Raw genomic sequence first — 18,823 nt, forward strand, 5'->3', positions numbered from 1 at the left:
AACTAACTGAGTATTGTCTATACCACAATCACATACCGGCACAGGGGCAAGACTGTCTCAACTTTTCTGTCAACCAGTTGAAAACTGCTGATAACATTATTTCAGTCTGATTAGACCTGTAAAGGAGAGGAGAGCAAGGAAATCTTTTTTTGCTTCTCAGAAGGCATCATTATGGTAGCATTATGGTCCAGGGACAAATTCCATCTACAGTAGTAACAATAGTGAATTAAAATTGATGTCAGGGACAGTGATCCAATGGATGCCTGCAAGAGCCAGGTGAACACCTTAAAAAATATGAATGGTTGCATTGTCACTAGGTTTTGGAAGAATTATCCTCTTACGTTTTATACTCTAATATTTGAGATACACATAGCAAAATTTGCACCTACCACTTTCCTCTGCTGTCAGAATAAGTCATCAATTACTTTGAGTCATTAGGCATTTGCAGTGTCATAAAAATAAATTTAAAACTGGAGGTATTCCATTATGGAAATAATATCAAGCCCTTAATCATTCCTACATGGACAAAGAAGAAAAATGGAAGAATGGCAATTATCACTATTGGAATCACACTACATGATTTTGTGAGGAGCATTGAGCCTCCAAACCTTTATCCATATTCTTTTAAGAAAGAATATGAAACAAAGAGTATAAGTCCAATTTTTGTTCCTGCTTTAAATTAACAAATGACTTTTGAAACAAAGCGACCAAAGAGTGTTGGGGCCTTAACCTTTAAATCCAGAAGGAAAATTCTCTCCTAACAAGCTTTGGTGAAAGTTACATTCAAATCAAAACACCAAGGAAGTTAACATATCTATCAAATATGTACTGTACTGTATACACTGATTTGTGCATACACACACACACATATAGGTGTATATACAGTATCTGAAGAAAAGAAACACAACATTTTGGCGACGGAGCCTTTTTCGGGTGTTTCTTCTTCTTCACACCTGAAGAAGACTCCACAACTGAAATGTTGTGTTTTTCTTCTCTTTTCAGCATGGAATGAACCTTTACTTGGTCCTTTGCAGCCTACGCATGCTGACGCAGTTACCTACTTGAACTATATGTGTATGTATCCAACCTACTGACCTTTTCACACTACTCAATAATTCAGTTATTTAGCACACACCACTTGAGAAGTGTAGTATAAAAGGGATAAACCACAGCTATTTGTCTCAGAAGGGAGGTGGTGAGATGTCAATAGCTGCAGCTGTGACCGTACAATTACCTGTTTGCTTTAATGCAAACCACAGTTTAGATTTAATATGTCAGTGGACAATGCGGCAAACTGCATGTTACCCAAGGATCCTCTTTCAAACATTCGCTTACTAGCAGGTTCGACCCTGGGAACACTGAGAGCAGAGTCCTGTGTCAATAAGAAACATTGGCCGGTACAATGGGCTGTGCCTCAAACAACACTGTTGACAGACAACCGCACAAAGAGGCTGAATAGAGTCCCCCTCAGTTCTCACACACACCGAAGAATGAGTCAGTGTACTGCGGCTTGGAGCTCTGTTTGTACAGTATATACGGCTTTTGTCTGTGGCCAGTGTTCCCGGCTCAATGGGGGCTAAAGTGTTGAGGAAACGCAGGCGGAAAAAGGCCTCCCCTGCTCGTTACAGCAGCCAGAGAGAGTTCACGTTCATTAAGAGGCGGTTTAGCAACTCAGAGCTGTCACCTGAACCTACCCAAGCATCAGGCCGGAAGGAGACCACAAAAGATGCCTTGTTTCAGCAAATCAAGAGAAAGACACACAGCACTTAGTGAATATTATTGTTCTCTAGTCAAGATGGCTCATGTCCTTTCTGTATCGAATAAGAGTTACGTGTAAGCTGATAACAATAAACATAATTAGGAAATTGTACATTTTAAATCCATCAAACTACAGTTTATTTAATTTTTCTTGCAGAAGAGATCTGATATTATTATAGCAATGAGTGCGATGCCAAAAGTACATGGTTTTATCTGAGAATTAACATCTCAGTCCCCAGAGCACTTCAGAGAATACTACAGTACAGTTGTAGTACTGTTGTTGGTGTGTGATGGGAATGTAGTGCCTACTACTGATATTTAAACTTAGGTGGGCAGAATAGTTTGTCTTTTTTCTTAAATATTTGTTCACAATTCCATATATTAGAATATCAAAAACAAGTTAAAAAGCTGTACTGTATCGTAGCTTGATCTCATCATATCTATGAAGCTAACCAAGGCTTACCTTGGTTAAAGGGAAACCTTTAAGAAGGTTTTCTGCATAATGTTGTGTCTGTGAACCACTAAGTGGCACTCCTACAATGGCAGACAGTGACATTCTTCAGATGAATCCTGACAATTTGATAATTAATATCCCAAGATCTTATGGCACTTTGTAAGAATGGCTGCCTACCTTGAACTCACTTTGAAACCAAAACATAAGGAAAAGCCTACTGTGATTTAAACAACCAAAATATCAGCAGGTCATTGATTCTGAGTTCGATTAAAGTCTGGGCCACCCTCTGTGTGTGGTATGATGTTTGATCTCCCTGTGGCCATGAGCATTTTATCACTTTTCTCCCACAGTCAAAAGACATGCTGTCTAGGAAAATTGAAATCTTTAAATTGCCCCATTATGCCCCAGTGCTTTAGTGTGCTTTTCAGGGTTTATTCTGCCTTATGACCATACAATCAGTGACCAGCTCAATGTAACCCTGTGTTGGATTAAGCTGTTATTGATCAGGAATAGGCTAAATCATACAATGTAACCGTTTTAGTTTAATACGGACAGAGGATTTTGCTCCATTTTCTCTTTTTTACAGTAGCCCTCATGTTATCAGAATAATCATGTGCACTAATTATGACAAGAGACAGTTACTTGGAAAGTGATAGCCTAATGTTCATGCTTTACCTCAGTGTTACAAAGATTAGGGTCACTGGTACAAAGAAAAATTAGTTGTATCATGTCAAGTGAAAACAAAACACGGCCCCTTTGTTCATCTGTGGTTGATATCCCTTGAGGTTCAAGTTTTTGTCAAAAATCATTATAGTGGTGCATGAGGTTGATATTGGCTGCAACTGATAAAAAAAGAACTTGTGATCATTTCTCCAGGCTGAGATACTTTGATTGTTATTACAGAAGCAGACTAACAGAAATGGCTTGGCCTTTATGCAGTGCATTCCCATACTTACATTCCAATGGAAAAGGGTTAGGAAGGCTTGGTAGTTCCTGGTGGATCCCTATGCAAAATGTACATTTTCCTGATTAGGACGAACACGGTGTTGTAAAAAAAAACTAATGAAGGCATGTACAGTATTATCCATTAGACTGTAAACTCACATTGAAGTTTTTTATTTTGGGTAAAATGATAAGCAGGAAAAATAAGTTCATTTCATGAACCATTCTCCTCACTTCCTTTGAAAATTGAAAAAGGATAATCTTGCTGTGGCATTAATCTCAAATTGATAAAATAATGGGGAAAAGTAATTCCTAGAAGTTATCCATTGATATCCCACCCATTACAAACAGTAAACCTTTCACAAAGGAAAGATTTTACTGACTACAAAGAAGGCGGCAAACACTGACAGCATGAAACTATTGTTTTTCTGCTGGTATTACTGTTGGGATTACGTTCTAAAATGTGTAGTATTAAAGACATGCTCCAGGACATTATAATAAACTAATTTTAATCTGCCTTTTTTCTACAATGATTAATAAAAAAAACTTTCACTGCACTTTCTGTCATTGTGGCCTTCTGCTTTCATGACCAATAATATGAAGAAATCATAAACATGTCAAAAGCAGGTTTCCACAGATACTTTCATATTTAATTACAAATATTATATAATGAGATATCAAATACTATGAACATTTTTCAATAGCTGAACCAGGTAATGATGATCTTTCTGTTTAGGTACATTGAATACTTAAATTATGCCTGAGCTTCAAGCCAAATGGGCAATATAGCACTTTTTCTTTTTTAAAGCATATTTGTGAATGTCTAATATATAAGTGTTTACCTGGAGAAACTGGTACTAAAACTATGAATGTTGTTTTGTAAAAGGTACCTTAAATCACATCAACAATGATCATACCACAACGAATATAAATGCCATTTATATTTTCAAAGCAATTGGCACACGTTGCATATTGTCTTAATTTTAATCAATAGCATAAAAGAGCCGTCATTAGATATTGAAAACATCAAAGATCTGTTAAATCCCAGAAATACTGCAGTGCAGAAAGTAATTCTGTCTACTTTAAAATGGGTTGAAATTGATGAATCAAATGTTGATAATTTACAGTAACATTCAATAAATCCTATCTACTCTTTAGAGCATGAAAGGTCATGAAACTCACAGTGGTACAGCGGATAAGACACAAGGTCCTTGGTGTTTTTGTGTACAACTACATGACGTTACATTTGTATCTTATCATACTTTTGTTTTTTAATGGGTGCATCATGAAGCTATTTTTGATGTAGCATGATGATGTGTATTTAGACGTACCAGATTTGTCTGTGACCTTTGCTGTTCATAGGTTGACATGTATTACTGTTTCTTTTGTTCAGGCCATAGATTCAAAGATTGCTACCCTCTCATCAATGAAAATACTACTAAACTTCAATAAACTTAAGCACTGTGTTAAGATACATGGAAGTAGTAACTGACAAATAATATAAATATCATATATATGTATGTTATCCATACTGTTTTAGTTTCACAAAACCTGATAGCCACTAATCAAGGATCACAAATGTTAATTTATGTGACCGAATTCAGCACTAGTGCAGATCCTGGTCTGTGAAACAAGCTCATTTTGAATCCCAGGTCCAATAAATTGTTTTCAATATGACGATGGGAAAATGTTGACACCTTGTGGTAAGAAAGGTAGAGATTTCCATTCATCCATTTTCTAACCGCTTCTTCTCATTCGAGACCGCGGGGGAGTCGGAGCCTGAACTGGGCAAGCTAAGGACGGAAGGCGGGATTCACCCTGGAGCCTGGAGGGGACGCCAGTCCATCTCAGGGCAGACACACGAGAAACGCAGTATCCCTAACCCTAACCCTAACCTAGGGCCAGTTTTTCCAGACTCCCGATGCGATTACAACCGACTAGTGCTTTTTTGGATTGTGAGAGGAAACCGGAACAGACCACGCGAACACAGAGACATACAAACTCCACACAGATAGCACTGCAGGGTCGAGAACTAAACCAAAGGTTCAGGCGCTGCGAGGCAGCAACTTTAACCTCTCCCCTACCGTGCTGCACTGTTAAGAATATATTTATTTTAAACAGTTCTTATTACACTAAATCTATATTCATAAGTATACAGACTTACTGAATCAAAATCGTTTAGTGATCTGCCTTAAAGTAAAAAACTGAAAACTATTCATTTAAAACTCTTTTGGAAAGAACAGAACATACTGGTGATGTGAGAGAAGAAGGAGGACGAGGAGAATGAAAGCACAGACTGTAAAACTTAATTTTTCACACAAGAACATTACACTACAGTACTACTAGTGTATCGACTTTTTTTTCTAAGCGCTTCTTCCAATTCAGGACCGCGGAGGCGCACAAAATACTTTATTTTTAATTATGATACTGAAAACAATCCTCAAGACACTTTAAAAAATAAACACTAAATTAAAAATAAGACCCAAACAAATATTACAGGTTGACGTTTTATATTCATTTACCCGTAGTCTATTATTAAAAAAGTGTATGTCTACATTTCATGATGCCGTGTTCAGTATTACCCGAAAAGAGCTCATACTCCATCGTACAATGTACCCAAATAGCTTTTTGGTAGACCTGTAAATAAAAAAAATACTTTATAATAAACATGATCTGCTAAAAGGATCACACTTCACTGGCTTGGGCTCAAGACAGGCGTGACAGTTGCTACTGGAAACGGTTTGGTGTGACTTCCGGTTGAAGACGAAAGGATTCTTGACGTAAAAAATGAAACTCTTAAAATCTAAAAATTAAAAAAATCTGTTCAGTTATTGAGACAAAATAGCGAAGAAAATGTCTGGTAAGTACTTAAAGCTATTTTATACAATATACAGTTTGGAAATATTGTCAAACAGAAAAGTACATTTTGCTTAAAAGCATCCGTTATAGAGGAATCCGTATACTATCGATAAAACAAATAACGTTTGCTCCAGATTATGCTTAATAAGTTTATAATTTAAATATGTATTGATGCCAGCTAAATACCATTGTGTGATATAAAATAATACAGTATTTGAATCATCTAGGCATTGATAAACTTTGTAGTTTACAATAAAAAATGACAGCTTTCAATTTCTGCCAGAAAAAATACTGTGCACATTTACTTGAAATATACATTAAATGTGTCTCTTCCTCTTATTGTTATGTATTTCTAGATTTTACAGTGTTGAAATTTACACTTGATTTTACTGAAAATCACCTCTTCTGTCTTTTCTATTTGATTGAGTTGCTGTTACCTTCATAAATAACCTTTTACCTTCATAATACACAATAATACATTGTCCTAGTGTTAAACAACTACCATTTGAGTTGATCCCACTAACCCTACTCATTGCTTTCCTCTTCAATGTTGTACAGGTGTATTATAAATGGTAAAAAATGGGGAAAATGCAAGATGTCAATACATTCCTTATTGTAAGCAAGCAAACTTTGTTTTCACAGGAAATTTGAGACCAACTCCAAAACCATCTAAACAATCTCCTGCTCAGAAAAATGGGAAGCGAAATGCCTTGGCCCCAGCCATTAAGTGAGTTGAGAATACAGTAGGCATCAGTTTGAGTTAAATTTAATCAATTTCACGTTTACTGAAAACGTTCATTTTATGAGGACATTAACTGTGGACATTAAGTATATATACAGCATACGCCTACACGTGTTTCATTAATGGACTGTTTAAGAAGCACAAGAATGTGAGAAATAACAATAACACCCTGCATTGCATTACTGTAGGGCAGACAATTTTATTTTGTCTATGGTCTCATTAAGAACAAGGCTTTAACATAGGTTAAGGGTTATTGTTATCACAGTACCACATGTGTTTATTACCTAGCTTTCAGGTCCTTGGTTATCAATAAAATCTAGCTTTGTTTTATTTCAATCTGTGTAGTCTTTTGGGAGTAGTTCACACATTCCATATGGAGTATGGATTTCTCTGGTTCCAGACCAGGACTTACATACTGTACTCATTTACGGGGACATCCTAGAGACTACTCTAAAAAGTGGACTGTAAAAAGTCCAAGGGGAGAGACTACAGGAGTATGAGGACTTTGAGCGAAGTCCCATGCTATAGGGTATAAAGGAACTTCAAAGGCCTAGTTTAAAATAAGGTGTACACTCTTGGTCACTACATTATAAAAAATATTGCTGCCCTGGAATCTACTTATAAATAATGGAATCTGGAATCAGAGACGTCTATGAGGAGACCTAGCAGATTTCTTCAAATGTGAATTGTGAAATTGAAGTCACAAGTGAAAACTACAGTGGCTATCAAAAGTATTCACCCCCTTGGACTATGTTATGTCACATTTTACTATGTTACAGTGTACAATATATAATCACAATGTATTTATTTGGGATTTTGCCATTGATGAACACAAAACACTTTATAACATCAAACTCTAAATTACAGTGTACATTACAGTTAGTCTTCCATGGCTGAGATGGGAGTAACTGTGCATGTGACAATTGCCTGGGTGCTTCACAAATTTGGGCTTCATCGTAGAGGGACAAAAACAGCAGATCTCCACTGTACTTGGCCAGAAAGCATATGGGAGATTCTGAGAGCAAGTTGAAGAAGATTCTATGGTTTGGCGGTACTCAAATTAATCAATTTTTGGCCTCAACAGTAAGCGTTGTCTGGCGCATGTGTAACAGAACATAATCTGGAGAACACCATCTCTACTGTGAAGCATGGTAGTGGCAGTATCATGCTTTGGGGATGCTTCACTGCATCAGGGCCTGGAACACTTGTGAATATAGAAGACCTCAATCCAATCAAGAATCTGTGGCAAGAGTTGAAAATTGCTGTTGACCTTTACCCATCCAACCTGACGGAGTAAGAGAAATTTTGCAAAGAAGAATGGGCAATATTGTCCAAATGTGCAATGCTGCCAGAAATGTATCCAAGAAGACTCATGGCTGTGATTTGTGCCAAATGTGCCTCTACCAAATTTTGACTCAGAGGGGATGAAAAACTCCCATAATGAGTTAAATACATTATGATTCCATATTGAAACACAAAGATATGTAAAAAACGTCCAAGGGGAGTCGAATACATCTGACAGCATCTAAAACCAAGAACTTCTTCACCCAGAAGCTTGTGGTTCTAGTAAAAAAAGTGATTAGAAAATGAAAGATTCGTAAATCCGTTGCACACACCATTTTTCCATATACGACTGAGGATTTTTGTCTCACAAACACCAAAAAATTGAATGTACCACAGTTGCTACAAGTTGTCTGGTGGACAGATTCTTTATAAGATGGCACTGAGTGCAAATTGTTCCCATGTATGATTGACTTGCACTTGCCCTGCGATGGACTGGCGCCCCATCCAGGGTGTACCCTGCCTTGCGCTCGTTGCTTGCCGGGTAGGCTCTGGCTTCCCATGCCACCGTATGGTATAAAGCAGTTTGGCACATGACATGACATGACTTTTGTTATGTATTTTGTGTGATTAACTATATGTTTTTTATCATACAATTAGCTGGTCATCCTCAACCTCTTTGACCTCTATAGAAGCCGAATACATTAAAAATCTCCAGGAACAGGTTTATCTTCTGGAGCTGGAAACAGCTTATTTATATCCTTTTACTGTATGGTGCTGGTTTAATTTATACATTTTATCTATAAAGTGCTTCTTGTTGACATGAGCTTGTCTATAATGTCTGACTGTATTTACCTAGAGACGAATAATATTTATAAGCTTTCAAGTTTAGTTTATGGAGCTATAACACTGACTTTAATAGTTCTAAGTAACTGTATTTAGAAGATATATATATGATAGTTACTGGTGTAGATTTGCTTTACATAGTTAGAAAAAATAAAGCTAAAGGCACACAGCTCTGACACATCTAGCCATGGTCAGTTGCAAATTAACAGAAGAACAGCTTCAACTGGAAGAGTGATGTGTCTCTCCCTTACCTTGTTGCAAACCTGTAGGTGTCATGATGTCACTGTTCTTTAATATTCTTTTATTTCTCCAAATATTCTGTTCTACATTTGAGTATTCAAAAACTGAACTCATGTAGGTGTATGATATACAGTATATATTTATAAATCATACTGAAAACATTTGAATGATGTTAAATATGTAATTTCAACTGCAGAAATATCCAAAACGGTAATTTAATCTTTGGTAAGAAAATCACGAGTGAAATAAGAAGTAGGCAGTACATTCAGTTGCACTCCCAAAGGTCATTAGGGTAAGGAACTGAAAAAATACAATTCCACTAACTAGCTTGATCAAAACAATTGTATCAGGTTTTGGATGCATACCTTTGCGCAAAGATGAAGATAATTCAGACTCACATATCCATAAAATTCTGTAGTTCTATTATCCAGGTTTAATTTAAATTTAACTTATATTTACAAATCAATCACATTTACTATATGGAATATAGTGTATGGAAGAACCGAACCCTTCTTCTATTGACAAATAGAGTGCTGTATAGTACAGTATTATACAGTACAGTATATACTGTACTGTACAAGGCAGGATTAAATATCGACAGATACTGCTTAGAAAGTGCCATAAAACTTTAGTGTTATGACCACGGACAGATGTCCGTGTCGGGTCTTGTAGTAGACCCTATGCGGTAAGAGCTGGAGAAAACAGAAGACGTAGTATGGGAAAACACACAGGGGTTTAATAGTGCATAGAATAATAGTGACAGTCCTTGAGACAAAGAATGGCATCCAGATCCAAACAGGTCCAAAGGCAGGTCAGGGCACAGTCCGGGAGTCCATCAGCAAGTAATCCATCCTGGGATGGGACAAGGTTAAAATCCCCGGAAAGGGGGAAAACACAAACAGACAAAACATGGAGATCCAAGGGTGACGGGGCGAGATCCTCCAGACCCTGGGCTCAGGAAGCAGGAGGTGTCGGGGATGAGGCCTATGCCCTCAGGAGACGGACATAGGGTATCCTGGTGCTAGGCGGGCCTCGTGACATCCTTACCCTAATGTTGAGCCCCGAGGACTGGAGGAGCTAGTCTTAGACATAACAAGATACACCTGGGGAGTTAACAACAATTACAGGAATAATAATGGGAGTAGTGGAGCGCCCTCTAGAGAGGGATGTTGGGCGTGACATTAAGGGGATTTATAATTACATGCTACAAATGTTTTGCAGTATATGGCACCATGTTCCACAAAATTTTTCTGAGTCATATGGGTAGATTTATTTGATATAATTTTTGATGAAACACAGTTAAGATTACATTTCCCTCCTTGTCCTGTGTTGTGCCTGTTGCTTGCCAGGATAGGTTCTTGCTCCCCTGCAACCCTGTATTGGACAAAGCAGTTAGAAAATGGATGGATCCATTTCTGATATTTAGTGAACTAACCTTTCTTCACTAAAAATCTGTTTGCTTATGGTTTTATACTCCACTGTATGGTCTTACTTAATAACAGGAGCATTCTTTTCAGTTTATTTTTAAAATATTATTAGTAAAGTATTACTTATGTTGTAGATTTATTAAATGACTTTAATAAGGTTAAATTATAATGATTTCTGTTGCAGATATAATTTTTCTTGTGGCAAATAGTATGTCATAATATCTGATGTTGAATACCAAATAGATACTTTATTGATCCCGAGAGAGAAATTGCAGAAATGTGCTCCATTACGTATCTCACTCAAAATTTATGACAAGGAGTCCTTGTGTCAGAGCTAGAATAATTAATTTATAAAAAATTTCCTTGAGACATGATTTAATAAAGACTATAATTGCAATGGCCTACTTTATAGGCAGATATAGAAGCAGTTGAATATTTTTTCTTACAGTTGTATTAAGCACTGGATTGATATACTCTACATTACTGACTTTGGTCTCACAACCTTGCTACAGTATACCAACATCTAACCAATCAAAAACACAAAAAATCTGCCTGTGCCATTAGCTACAAATGCCTCAATATAGATTTGGAAAACCTGAAGCTACAGTTACAGTTGAATATTGTTTAATATTCTACTTTTGTAAAACACTAGTATTTGTAAAGTATAGACAGTGTACTCTATGTTGTATAATCTATTTTAATTAATGTGTTGCTTTCAAAAAGCATCAATATCTGTCATTATGATTGTTCTTTAATAAAATAGCTGTTGTTGCAGACAAGGCCAAGGAAACTGGCTCAAACACAAAGAACATTGGGGTACCTATTTGTGCACCCGCACCTCATTAATACAAGCATATTAAAATGCATAAGTTTCCCCTTGGAATTTTTACATACTGCATTGATAATGAAAAATATAATCAAACTGTTCTTTACCTAAATTAATTACTTGATGTTGTCATCAATAAATTACAATAAATAACTGTTATTGTAAGGAATTAGAGAATCAGAACATTTTGCACTGTTGAATATTTGTACCTTAGAATGGATTTTAACATTCACAAATTTGAGTATTGTTACGTTCTAAACTCAGATTAAAGTATATAATTAAGGGTGAAACTACTTGTTAAGAATAATTTTAGAATAATCAGGTAATAATAAAAATCTGTGCAAAACGATTATTAATGACTGTTTAGAGTTCTCACACGGTATTGTGCTACGGTGTTCTTGCTTCGTGAATGCTTTTTTCTAAACTGTATGCTCTTAAAGCGTGAGAAGTCAGTAAAAGCTATCAACATTCAGCCAAAAGCCAGATTACATGCAGAGAGGACACTGCATAAAATGAAGGTAAGATTAAAAGTGAAATACTAGTATTGCAAAAAAGTGTTATGAAAATCTGTGTAATGTTTTAAAACTGTCAAATGCTTTCTTCATATAATATTCTAATTGTTTTCATGTTTAAATAATCATTAATCCATTTTTCCTTATGTTCTCATGCTCTAGTTATGATAAAAAAGGTTTGAGATTATTATCCGTATTCAAAAGAGATGTAGTGGTGCTTGTATTGGGGATGTGACACTGCATTATCCCATTCCCTGATTACTCAAGGACATCAACTTCCTTGCTCAGTCTTAAAACTTTGATATTGTACATACTGTATTGACAGTTATTGCCACCAAATGTTAAGCTAACATTCGGTTCTATTGGTGTGCCCAGGTTATTCATTACTTCATCGCTTTTATCTGTTTGAGAGTTAGGGTAGAAGAGGGTGAAACTGGTACCATGGCCTTTTTCAAGCCTACTTCCAACTTAATGACAAGAATCTTTTTAGGGAGTACAGTCTATGCTAAATTTTGGCATACATAATGACCAAAACATCTAATCTTTTGGTGCTCAAACACAGAAAGAGGACTATTAAATACTTTTTTTCCACTCCTTTCCTGTTATTATTATGCCACCAAGATCATCAGATCACTATTAACTCTTTTTAAAAAGGAGTTTGATATTTGTCGTATTAAGACAATATTTTCTACTCTCAAATTGGTTGTTATGTCAAAAACAATAATTAATGAATTGGCACTTTTTTCATTTTACGTATAATTGTGATTTCAAGTCTTTAAATGATAAATGTCCAGTGTTCTCTCATTAATGATTCAAGATGCTGGAAGAAGTTATTAGAACGAATGGTAGGTACAGTGTTTCCTATGTTGCGATAGGGAACACACTTGTTTATCTGTTCAGATTGACTTGGAACTGAATTGATTGAAGCAATAAACACATGTTTTCTATACCAGTCTCCATGGTACAGTACTTTGATGTAATCATATATTGATTAATGCTTTTTTGTAATCTTATCTTCTTCATTCTAGGTGCTGTCAATTTTTTTAACATCAGTGACAAACTTGCAGTAGCAGAAAAACACACAGCATTATATCTTTACTTTATAGAGAGTTTACATGATAATCCTCTCTTCCCATTACTACAAACAATAGAATCTGTTGCCACCTCTCACCTTCATTAGATGGACTATTCCTGCACTTTGCAAAAATATTTACTGTAATTATGTGCAGCTGACCCTGATATTACCAACACTCTGCTTAATTTCAGTATCTGTATACTGAAAAGACAGGTGTTTCTACTGAAGATACATTGCAGTGTTGTCCCCTATTTTCCTTTAAAAAGGATTAGTTAATAAAGTTCTCCCATCCGGTTTTAAACACATAGGCAACAAATGGAGAAATCAAATATTTGAAGTTTACCAAGTACTGTATACAGTTGCATTTAATTACTACACAGTGCAAATTATTTGTGCAATAAATTAATTCCTTTCATACTAGATGAGATTTTCTTGTAATAGGACTACATTAAAAGTGCTGTTCTGACATCTCCATATTATCTGTATATGCTATTTGTATTTCCTGGTGTTGGTATTATTGATCTTTAAAAAATGTAATCCAGTGTATTTTCTTTTCCTTAACTCATTGACCTGGAATCATGAAGGCTTTACAAGCAGAGGTTGACAGTGCCACCATGTCAGTTGATAAAAAGGATAAGTGCATTGCAAGTCTGAAATCAGAGAAGAAACAACTGCAATGCGAGCTTCAGTCCATGACTGGTAATTTATATGCCTTACTTTGTAAATTATGCAATATCAGCATTTATAATACTTTACAGTTTTTCAAAAACACAACTCAACTTACAGTACTTAGTCTTATCATTCAGGACCAGATCTAACTATGTTTTCTGCAAGGGGGTTATAGAGCATTATTTGTTATTAGGAGGTTCATAACTGGATTTGTTTCTTGGGTGGGACATGTGTAAGTAAAACTAGGTTGCTGCTGCATGTGTTGTTGGTAGACCAGTAGGTGGGATTTTTCCTCTGAATGAGAATTTGCGAAATCAAAGCCAAGTTAAGTGACACGAGACACTGTGTTGTAAAAGGTGCCATAATTCAGTTAAGATGTTAAATTGAGGTGATTTAGCAATTAAACAACTCATAGTGTTGTTCAAAAGAGTGTTAACATGGTTCAACATATAGTTTCATAAGTGCCTTTGATGGGGGTCTGTGACTGCTACAGTGCTTCATATACTCAATAAAATGGGCAGGATCACAGGAGAAGAACATTCTGGGTGTTACTGTCTTATGTATCTGATAATGCCTCATATATATTATATCAAATATATGGTGAATCTATAGAGGATATACAGTATATTATTTAACAGATTCTGAACTCTAGTCATTAATATTTACATTATTTTTTATGTTACTGGGTGACAAGATAAAACTGATATACAATGCTTCTTTAAACCAGATAATGCATCCAAGGCATATAAGGTCTGCTGGGTGGGTACTAAAATGAAATAAATGTTACTAGTTTGATTTTCTTTGCCAAATTTAATGTTCAAGTGGTTTTCTTTGCAAAGCATATTTTCTCCCAGTTGGTGTAAAGTTGCAGTGCAGGGTTTAAGTAAAATGGGATGATGACAACAGCACCAATTAATTCGTTGAAGGATGCTGGGAGCCCAAGTCAGTCCAAACAGGCCTGGGTGGAATATGGCTCCACGAAGGAATTCTGGAGAGAAGTGTCTTCTGTGTAGAGCTTGCATGTTCTCTGTGTATTTTATATGGGTTATTTCCAAGTAATACAGTGTCCTTTATCTTCCAAAGATACAGTATGTTGACTAGGTTATTGTCTCTAAATTGTCCCTGTGTGCTTGTGTTTGCCTTCCAGTAGACTGATGTCCAGTTCAGGGTGTAGTCTCATTTTATGCTCTATTAATCCAGGTTAGGATCTGGATTGTCCCAGCCCACACTAAAAATAAGTGGTTTTACTGATATTGGGCAAATGGAATACATAACAGCCAAGTTTTGTTCAGACACACACCTCAGTGTGTTCTAAGTTTGAATCGACAGCTTTCTGAAAACAGTATTTTATCCATAGGACTTTATATTTTGTGTATTATAAAATGCTTCTTTGCATATTTTTCCTTAGATACTAACTTTAGAAACAAATTGCTATTGACCGAGGAGCTGGAACAACTAAAGAAACTGAAAGAGGTTACTAGCCAAGATTTGGACCACAAGACCAAGGAGCTATTAAATATGAAAAGAGAGCTGGAGAGAACATCAATTACTGTCAAAGAGAAAGAGGAAAAGATAAGGCTTTCAGAAGCCCAGGTTGACTTTTTTCTATACATCTTTGTGAAAAAAAAATAGGAAAGAATGTATTATGTTCATGGTGTTAAAATTTCCCTAAATTAAACATTTGTTATACAGTGTATTCACAAATCCATTTTGCTTAATGTTTGTCATATACTGTACATTTTTTTTTCAGACAGTGTTTTTTGTATACATCGCAAAACCTTAAAAACAAACCTAATCTGAATAAGGCTTGGTTCCTGTTGGTGTATTGTGGTCCCTTCAGATGTCTTGTCAAGAGATGTGTCTTTGCTTGAATCCTGTACTTATATTTTCAGCTGAAATGGAAGGTGCAGCATCAGCAGAGCACAGAAGCAGAGCTGGCAAAGAAGCGAGCAGAGCTGCTGGAAGCACAGGCTTCTCTCCACTGTCTGGAGGAGAAACATCTTACAAGCACAGGCTCCATTCAAGAGCACATTGCCAAAGAGCTTCGGTGAGGAAACTTCAAGTAAAACACCCCATTCATTACACTAAATATTAACTTTTTATCTTGCATGTGTTTTATTGAATGGCAGATACCTTTGATTTTTTTTAATGTGAGTCTGCACAAATGCTGGTTATAAATCAATAAAAAATGTATTGTCATTCTGGGGAAAAATATTGTTTTCAGTCCACAGGAAAGCTAAAAACAATCATCTTGCTTTTCAGTGAGGAGATACGACACCTGAGGATGCAGCTGACAGAAAGGCAGCTCTCAGGAGAAGAGGATGACTATGTGAAGAGTAAACTGGCAGAAAACTGTAGACGACTAACCAAAGAAAATGCACAGCTCCTTTCCCAAATAACTGAAGTATCCAAGCAGCTTGAAAAGGTAGGGGTCAGAAGTTCACAACATCTGCTATTTTCCATAACAAACGACCGCCTAGTGTGTCTTCCTTTTACAAACAAATGTTATATGCCATAAGTATTAATTAATCGATTTCCAGAACCAAGCCTTCAAAATTTACTCCTTTTTCATCAACAGAGGATACCCCAGCAGTGTTATTGACAGGGCCCTTGCCCGAGCCAAAAACACCCCTTGGACCATCAACTCAATCAGGAACTTCCGCCGTAACAACCGCATTCCTTTGGTGCTTCCCTACCACCCCAACACACTTCCTATCCCCAGGACTATTAACGATAACTTTTCCATCCTACAGGATGATCCCTCCATTGGGGCCCTCTTTTCTGACCACCTAATCTGCATAACCTGCATAACCTTTTTGTTCATATCTGCCCTCAGCAACCATCCACACCAGGCACTTTCCCTTGCAACAGAGCTCGCTGTATCACCTGCAAGTACATATCTAACACAACACTCATTCAAGGCCCCTTAGGACAATTCCGGATCACCCAGATTGTATCTTGTACCTACAGCAACCTTACTGTATCTCTACATTGGAGAAACAGGAAGGAGACTCGGAGACCGCTTCAGAGAACATGTTAGGGCTGTGAAGATTAAAGATCTCTCCAACCCCATTGTTTCTCATTTCACCTCTGACGGCTATGATCACACTAATCTCTCCATCTGTGTTCTTAAAGATGGTTTTCCAAATTCATGCATCAGAAAGACTACAGAAACTAAAATTATCCTGCAGCTAGGATCACACCTTCCCCCTTCTCTTTAACGACAGACTACTTTTCTTCTAAATTCTCTCTATTCATTGTAGGTTTCATTTCACACCTCTCTTTTTGTCCCCTGCTCCAGCCCCTCGCTTCTCCTTTCTCCCAGCTTTTGTTCTCCCGTTACATTACCTTTGCTTACTGCCCTGTCTTTCTCACACCTGAAGAAGGCTCCACGGCCGAAAATTTGTGTTTTCTTTCTTCTCTTTTCAGCATGGAATAAACCTATTACTTGTTCCTTTGCAGCCTATGCATATTGGTGCAGCTACCCACCTGAACTATAAGTATTAATTATTACATTGAGTAGTAGTATGTATCATCAGGGTAAATGTCAGAGAGCTTGATCTCCATAAATTGAAATTTTTAAAAGAATCCACAAAAAGCTGAATCTACCATTTTCTACTTTCATGTCAATTATTATGATATTTAAGGTTACTAGTTTTATGTCAACCCTGGCAGAAAAAGGATACAGATGCATCTTGCCACCAGTGGGAAGTGCTTTGTGAGACAACAGTAAGTCTCACTGTAAGGCAATACTAGGAGGGATAGTCAGAAATCTAATTTTAGAAGTGCCATAATCTCATAACACAGGTGTCTTGTTTGTGTTATTCATGCCATTACAAAATACTAACTACAGGGGTGTGAGTAAATGTGATTATCATGTTGTCTGTACTTTATTTATGACAAAAATGACTTTGCCCTGTCCAATGCTACAAATTAAACTTTAATATTTTTAGGATTGTTTTAGGCAAGGCCCGATAACCAATCTGAAAATATGTCCCCTTAATCAATCTTTCCATTACATTATGGTATTTGGTACTCTTTTATTTGGGAGTATTAAGAAAAAAAGAAACACGGTGAATCAAAGTAAAATGGTAAAACACATACAGTACAGTATTACTTAGGCAGTACAGATCATGTTTGATGATAAATTAAATTTGTACAACAATAACCATATTAAACACAAAACATTGTGTGAGGGGTTTTCAAATAAATAAAAAAACAACAAATCATATGAATATTAATCAGCAGTAATTATGCAGAAGCATGCATTTAAGTGGTCACCACTTTGCTTATTTATGCAGTTCCATGCACTTAGGAATGAAGACAATATGCGCAAATCTAGCAGCATTACAGAACTTGCATCACTGAAAGACCAGGAGAGACAGCTGGAGTGGGAGCTAGCCAACTGGAAACGATCAGTGAATGAGGAGAAGACGAAAGTTTTGCAGTCTATGGCAGAGGTAATAGTAATCCTTTACCTTATAAAGATGGAATTCCTAAAAATGTAAGATTTGGAGCTTTTTTAAATTAACATTGGGTGACAAACAAAGTAATGATATATATAAAGACTAGACTTCACTTGCAATACCTTTATGGAATAAAACTGTTTTTTATCAAAGGTAAAGATTAATTTTTTAGGTCTTAAAAATATATTTCCTTTTTTAATTTTTTTTATTTTGGAGAACAAAACCAAACCATTTTACATATAACCCACCATTATTCAGCCTTACATAACAGGCAAAAATTGTCTATTCCTGTTTATTCCCCTAGTATTTTACAATTACTGTATATAACTTTTAAACAAAACTATATACATTCAAAAGAAGGAAGATACATTTATGAATATGAAAAGGGAGGAGATCAGTTATTTTGTATCTCAACAAAATCCAACCTTAAAGGTTTAATGTACTGAACCCATCTAGACCAATATTTGACAATTTTTTTCATTTGTAATTTTAGTGAAAATGTTATATATTATATTATATATGTAGTATCCTCTCACGAGGAACCAGTAATGTAGGGGTGTGCATTTACTGGGACAATTCCTAATTGTAGCAGTAAGTCACAAAATGATTCTTTTCATGGTATTAGAATCCAACCTTGCGGGATAACTCAAACAATGCACACACACAGGTACTAATACACGATAATACATTTATTAATACATAAAATGTGCATATAAACATAACAGA

General features: G+C 36.2%; 1 protein-coding gene across 1 annotated transcript in view; it reads left to right on the forward strand.

Moving 5' to 3' along the window:
- The first annotated feature begins 5,920 nt into the window (after positions 1 to 5,920).
- The window catches only part of LOC148822745 (uncharacterized), a 36,171-nt gene continuing 23,268 nt past the window's right edge, over positions 5,921 to 18,823 (forward strand). The window contains exons 1-9 of the mRNA XM_088929572.1: positions 5,921 to 6,014; positions 6,656 to 6,740; positions 8,697 to 8,805; positions 11,816 to 11,893; positions 13,547 to 13,661; positions 15,040 to 15,224; positions 15,524 to 15,678; positions 15,894 to 16,056; positions 17,933 to 18,091. Of these exons, the coding sequence (XP_088785698.1) occupies positions 6,008 to 6,014; positions 6,656 to 6,740; positions 8,697 to 8,805; positions 11,816 to 11,893; positions 13,547 to 13,661; positions 15,040 to 15,224; positions 15,524 to 15,678; positions 15,894 to 16,056; positions 17,933 to 18,091 (1,056 nt within the window). The 5' untranslated portion in view covers positions 5,921 to 6,007. The remainder of the gene's footprint in view (positions 6,015 to 6,655; positions 6,741 to 8,696; positions 8,806 to 11,815; positions 11,894 to 13,546; positions 13,662 to 15,039; positions 15,225 to 15,523; positions 15,679 to 15,893; positions 16,057 to 17,932; positions 18,092 to 18,823) is intronic.

The sequence above is a fragment of the Atractosteus spatula genome, chromosome 12, assembly GCF_055471065.1.
Source record: "Atractosteus spatula isolate fAtrSpa1 chromosome 12, fAtrSpa1.hap1, whole genome shotgun sequence".
Lineage (NCBI taxonomy): Eukaryota > Metazoa > Chordata > Actinopteri > Semionotiformes > Lepisosteidae > Atractosteus > Atractosteus spatula.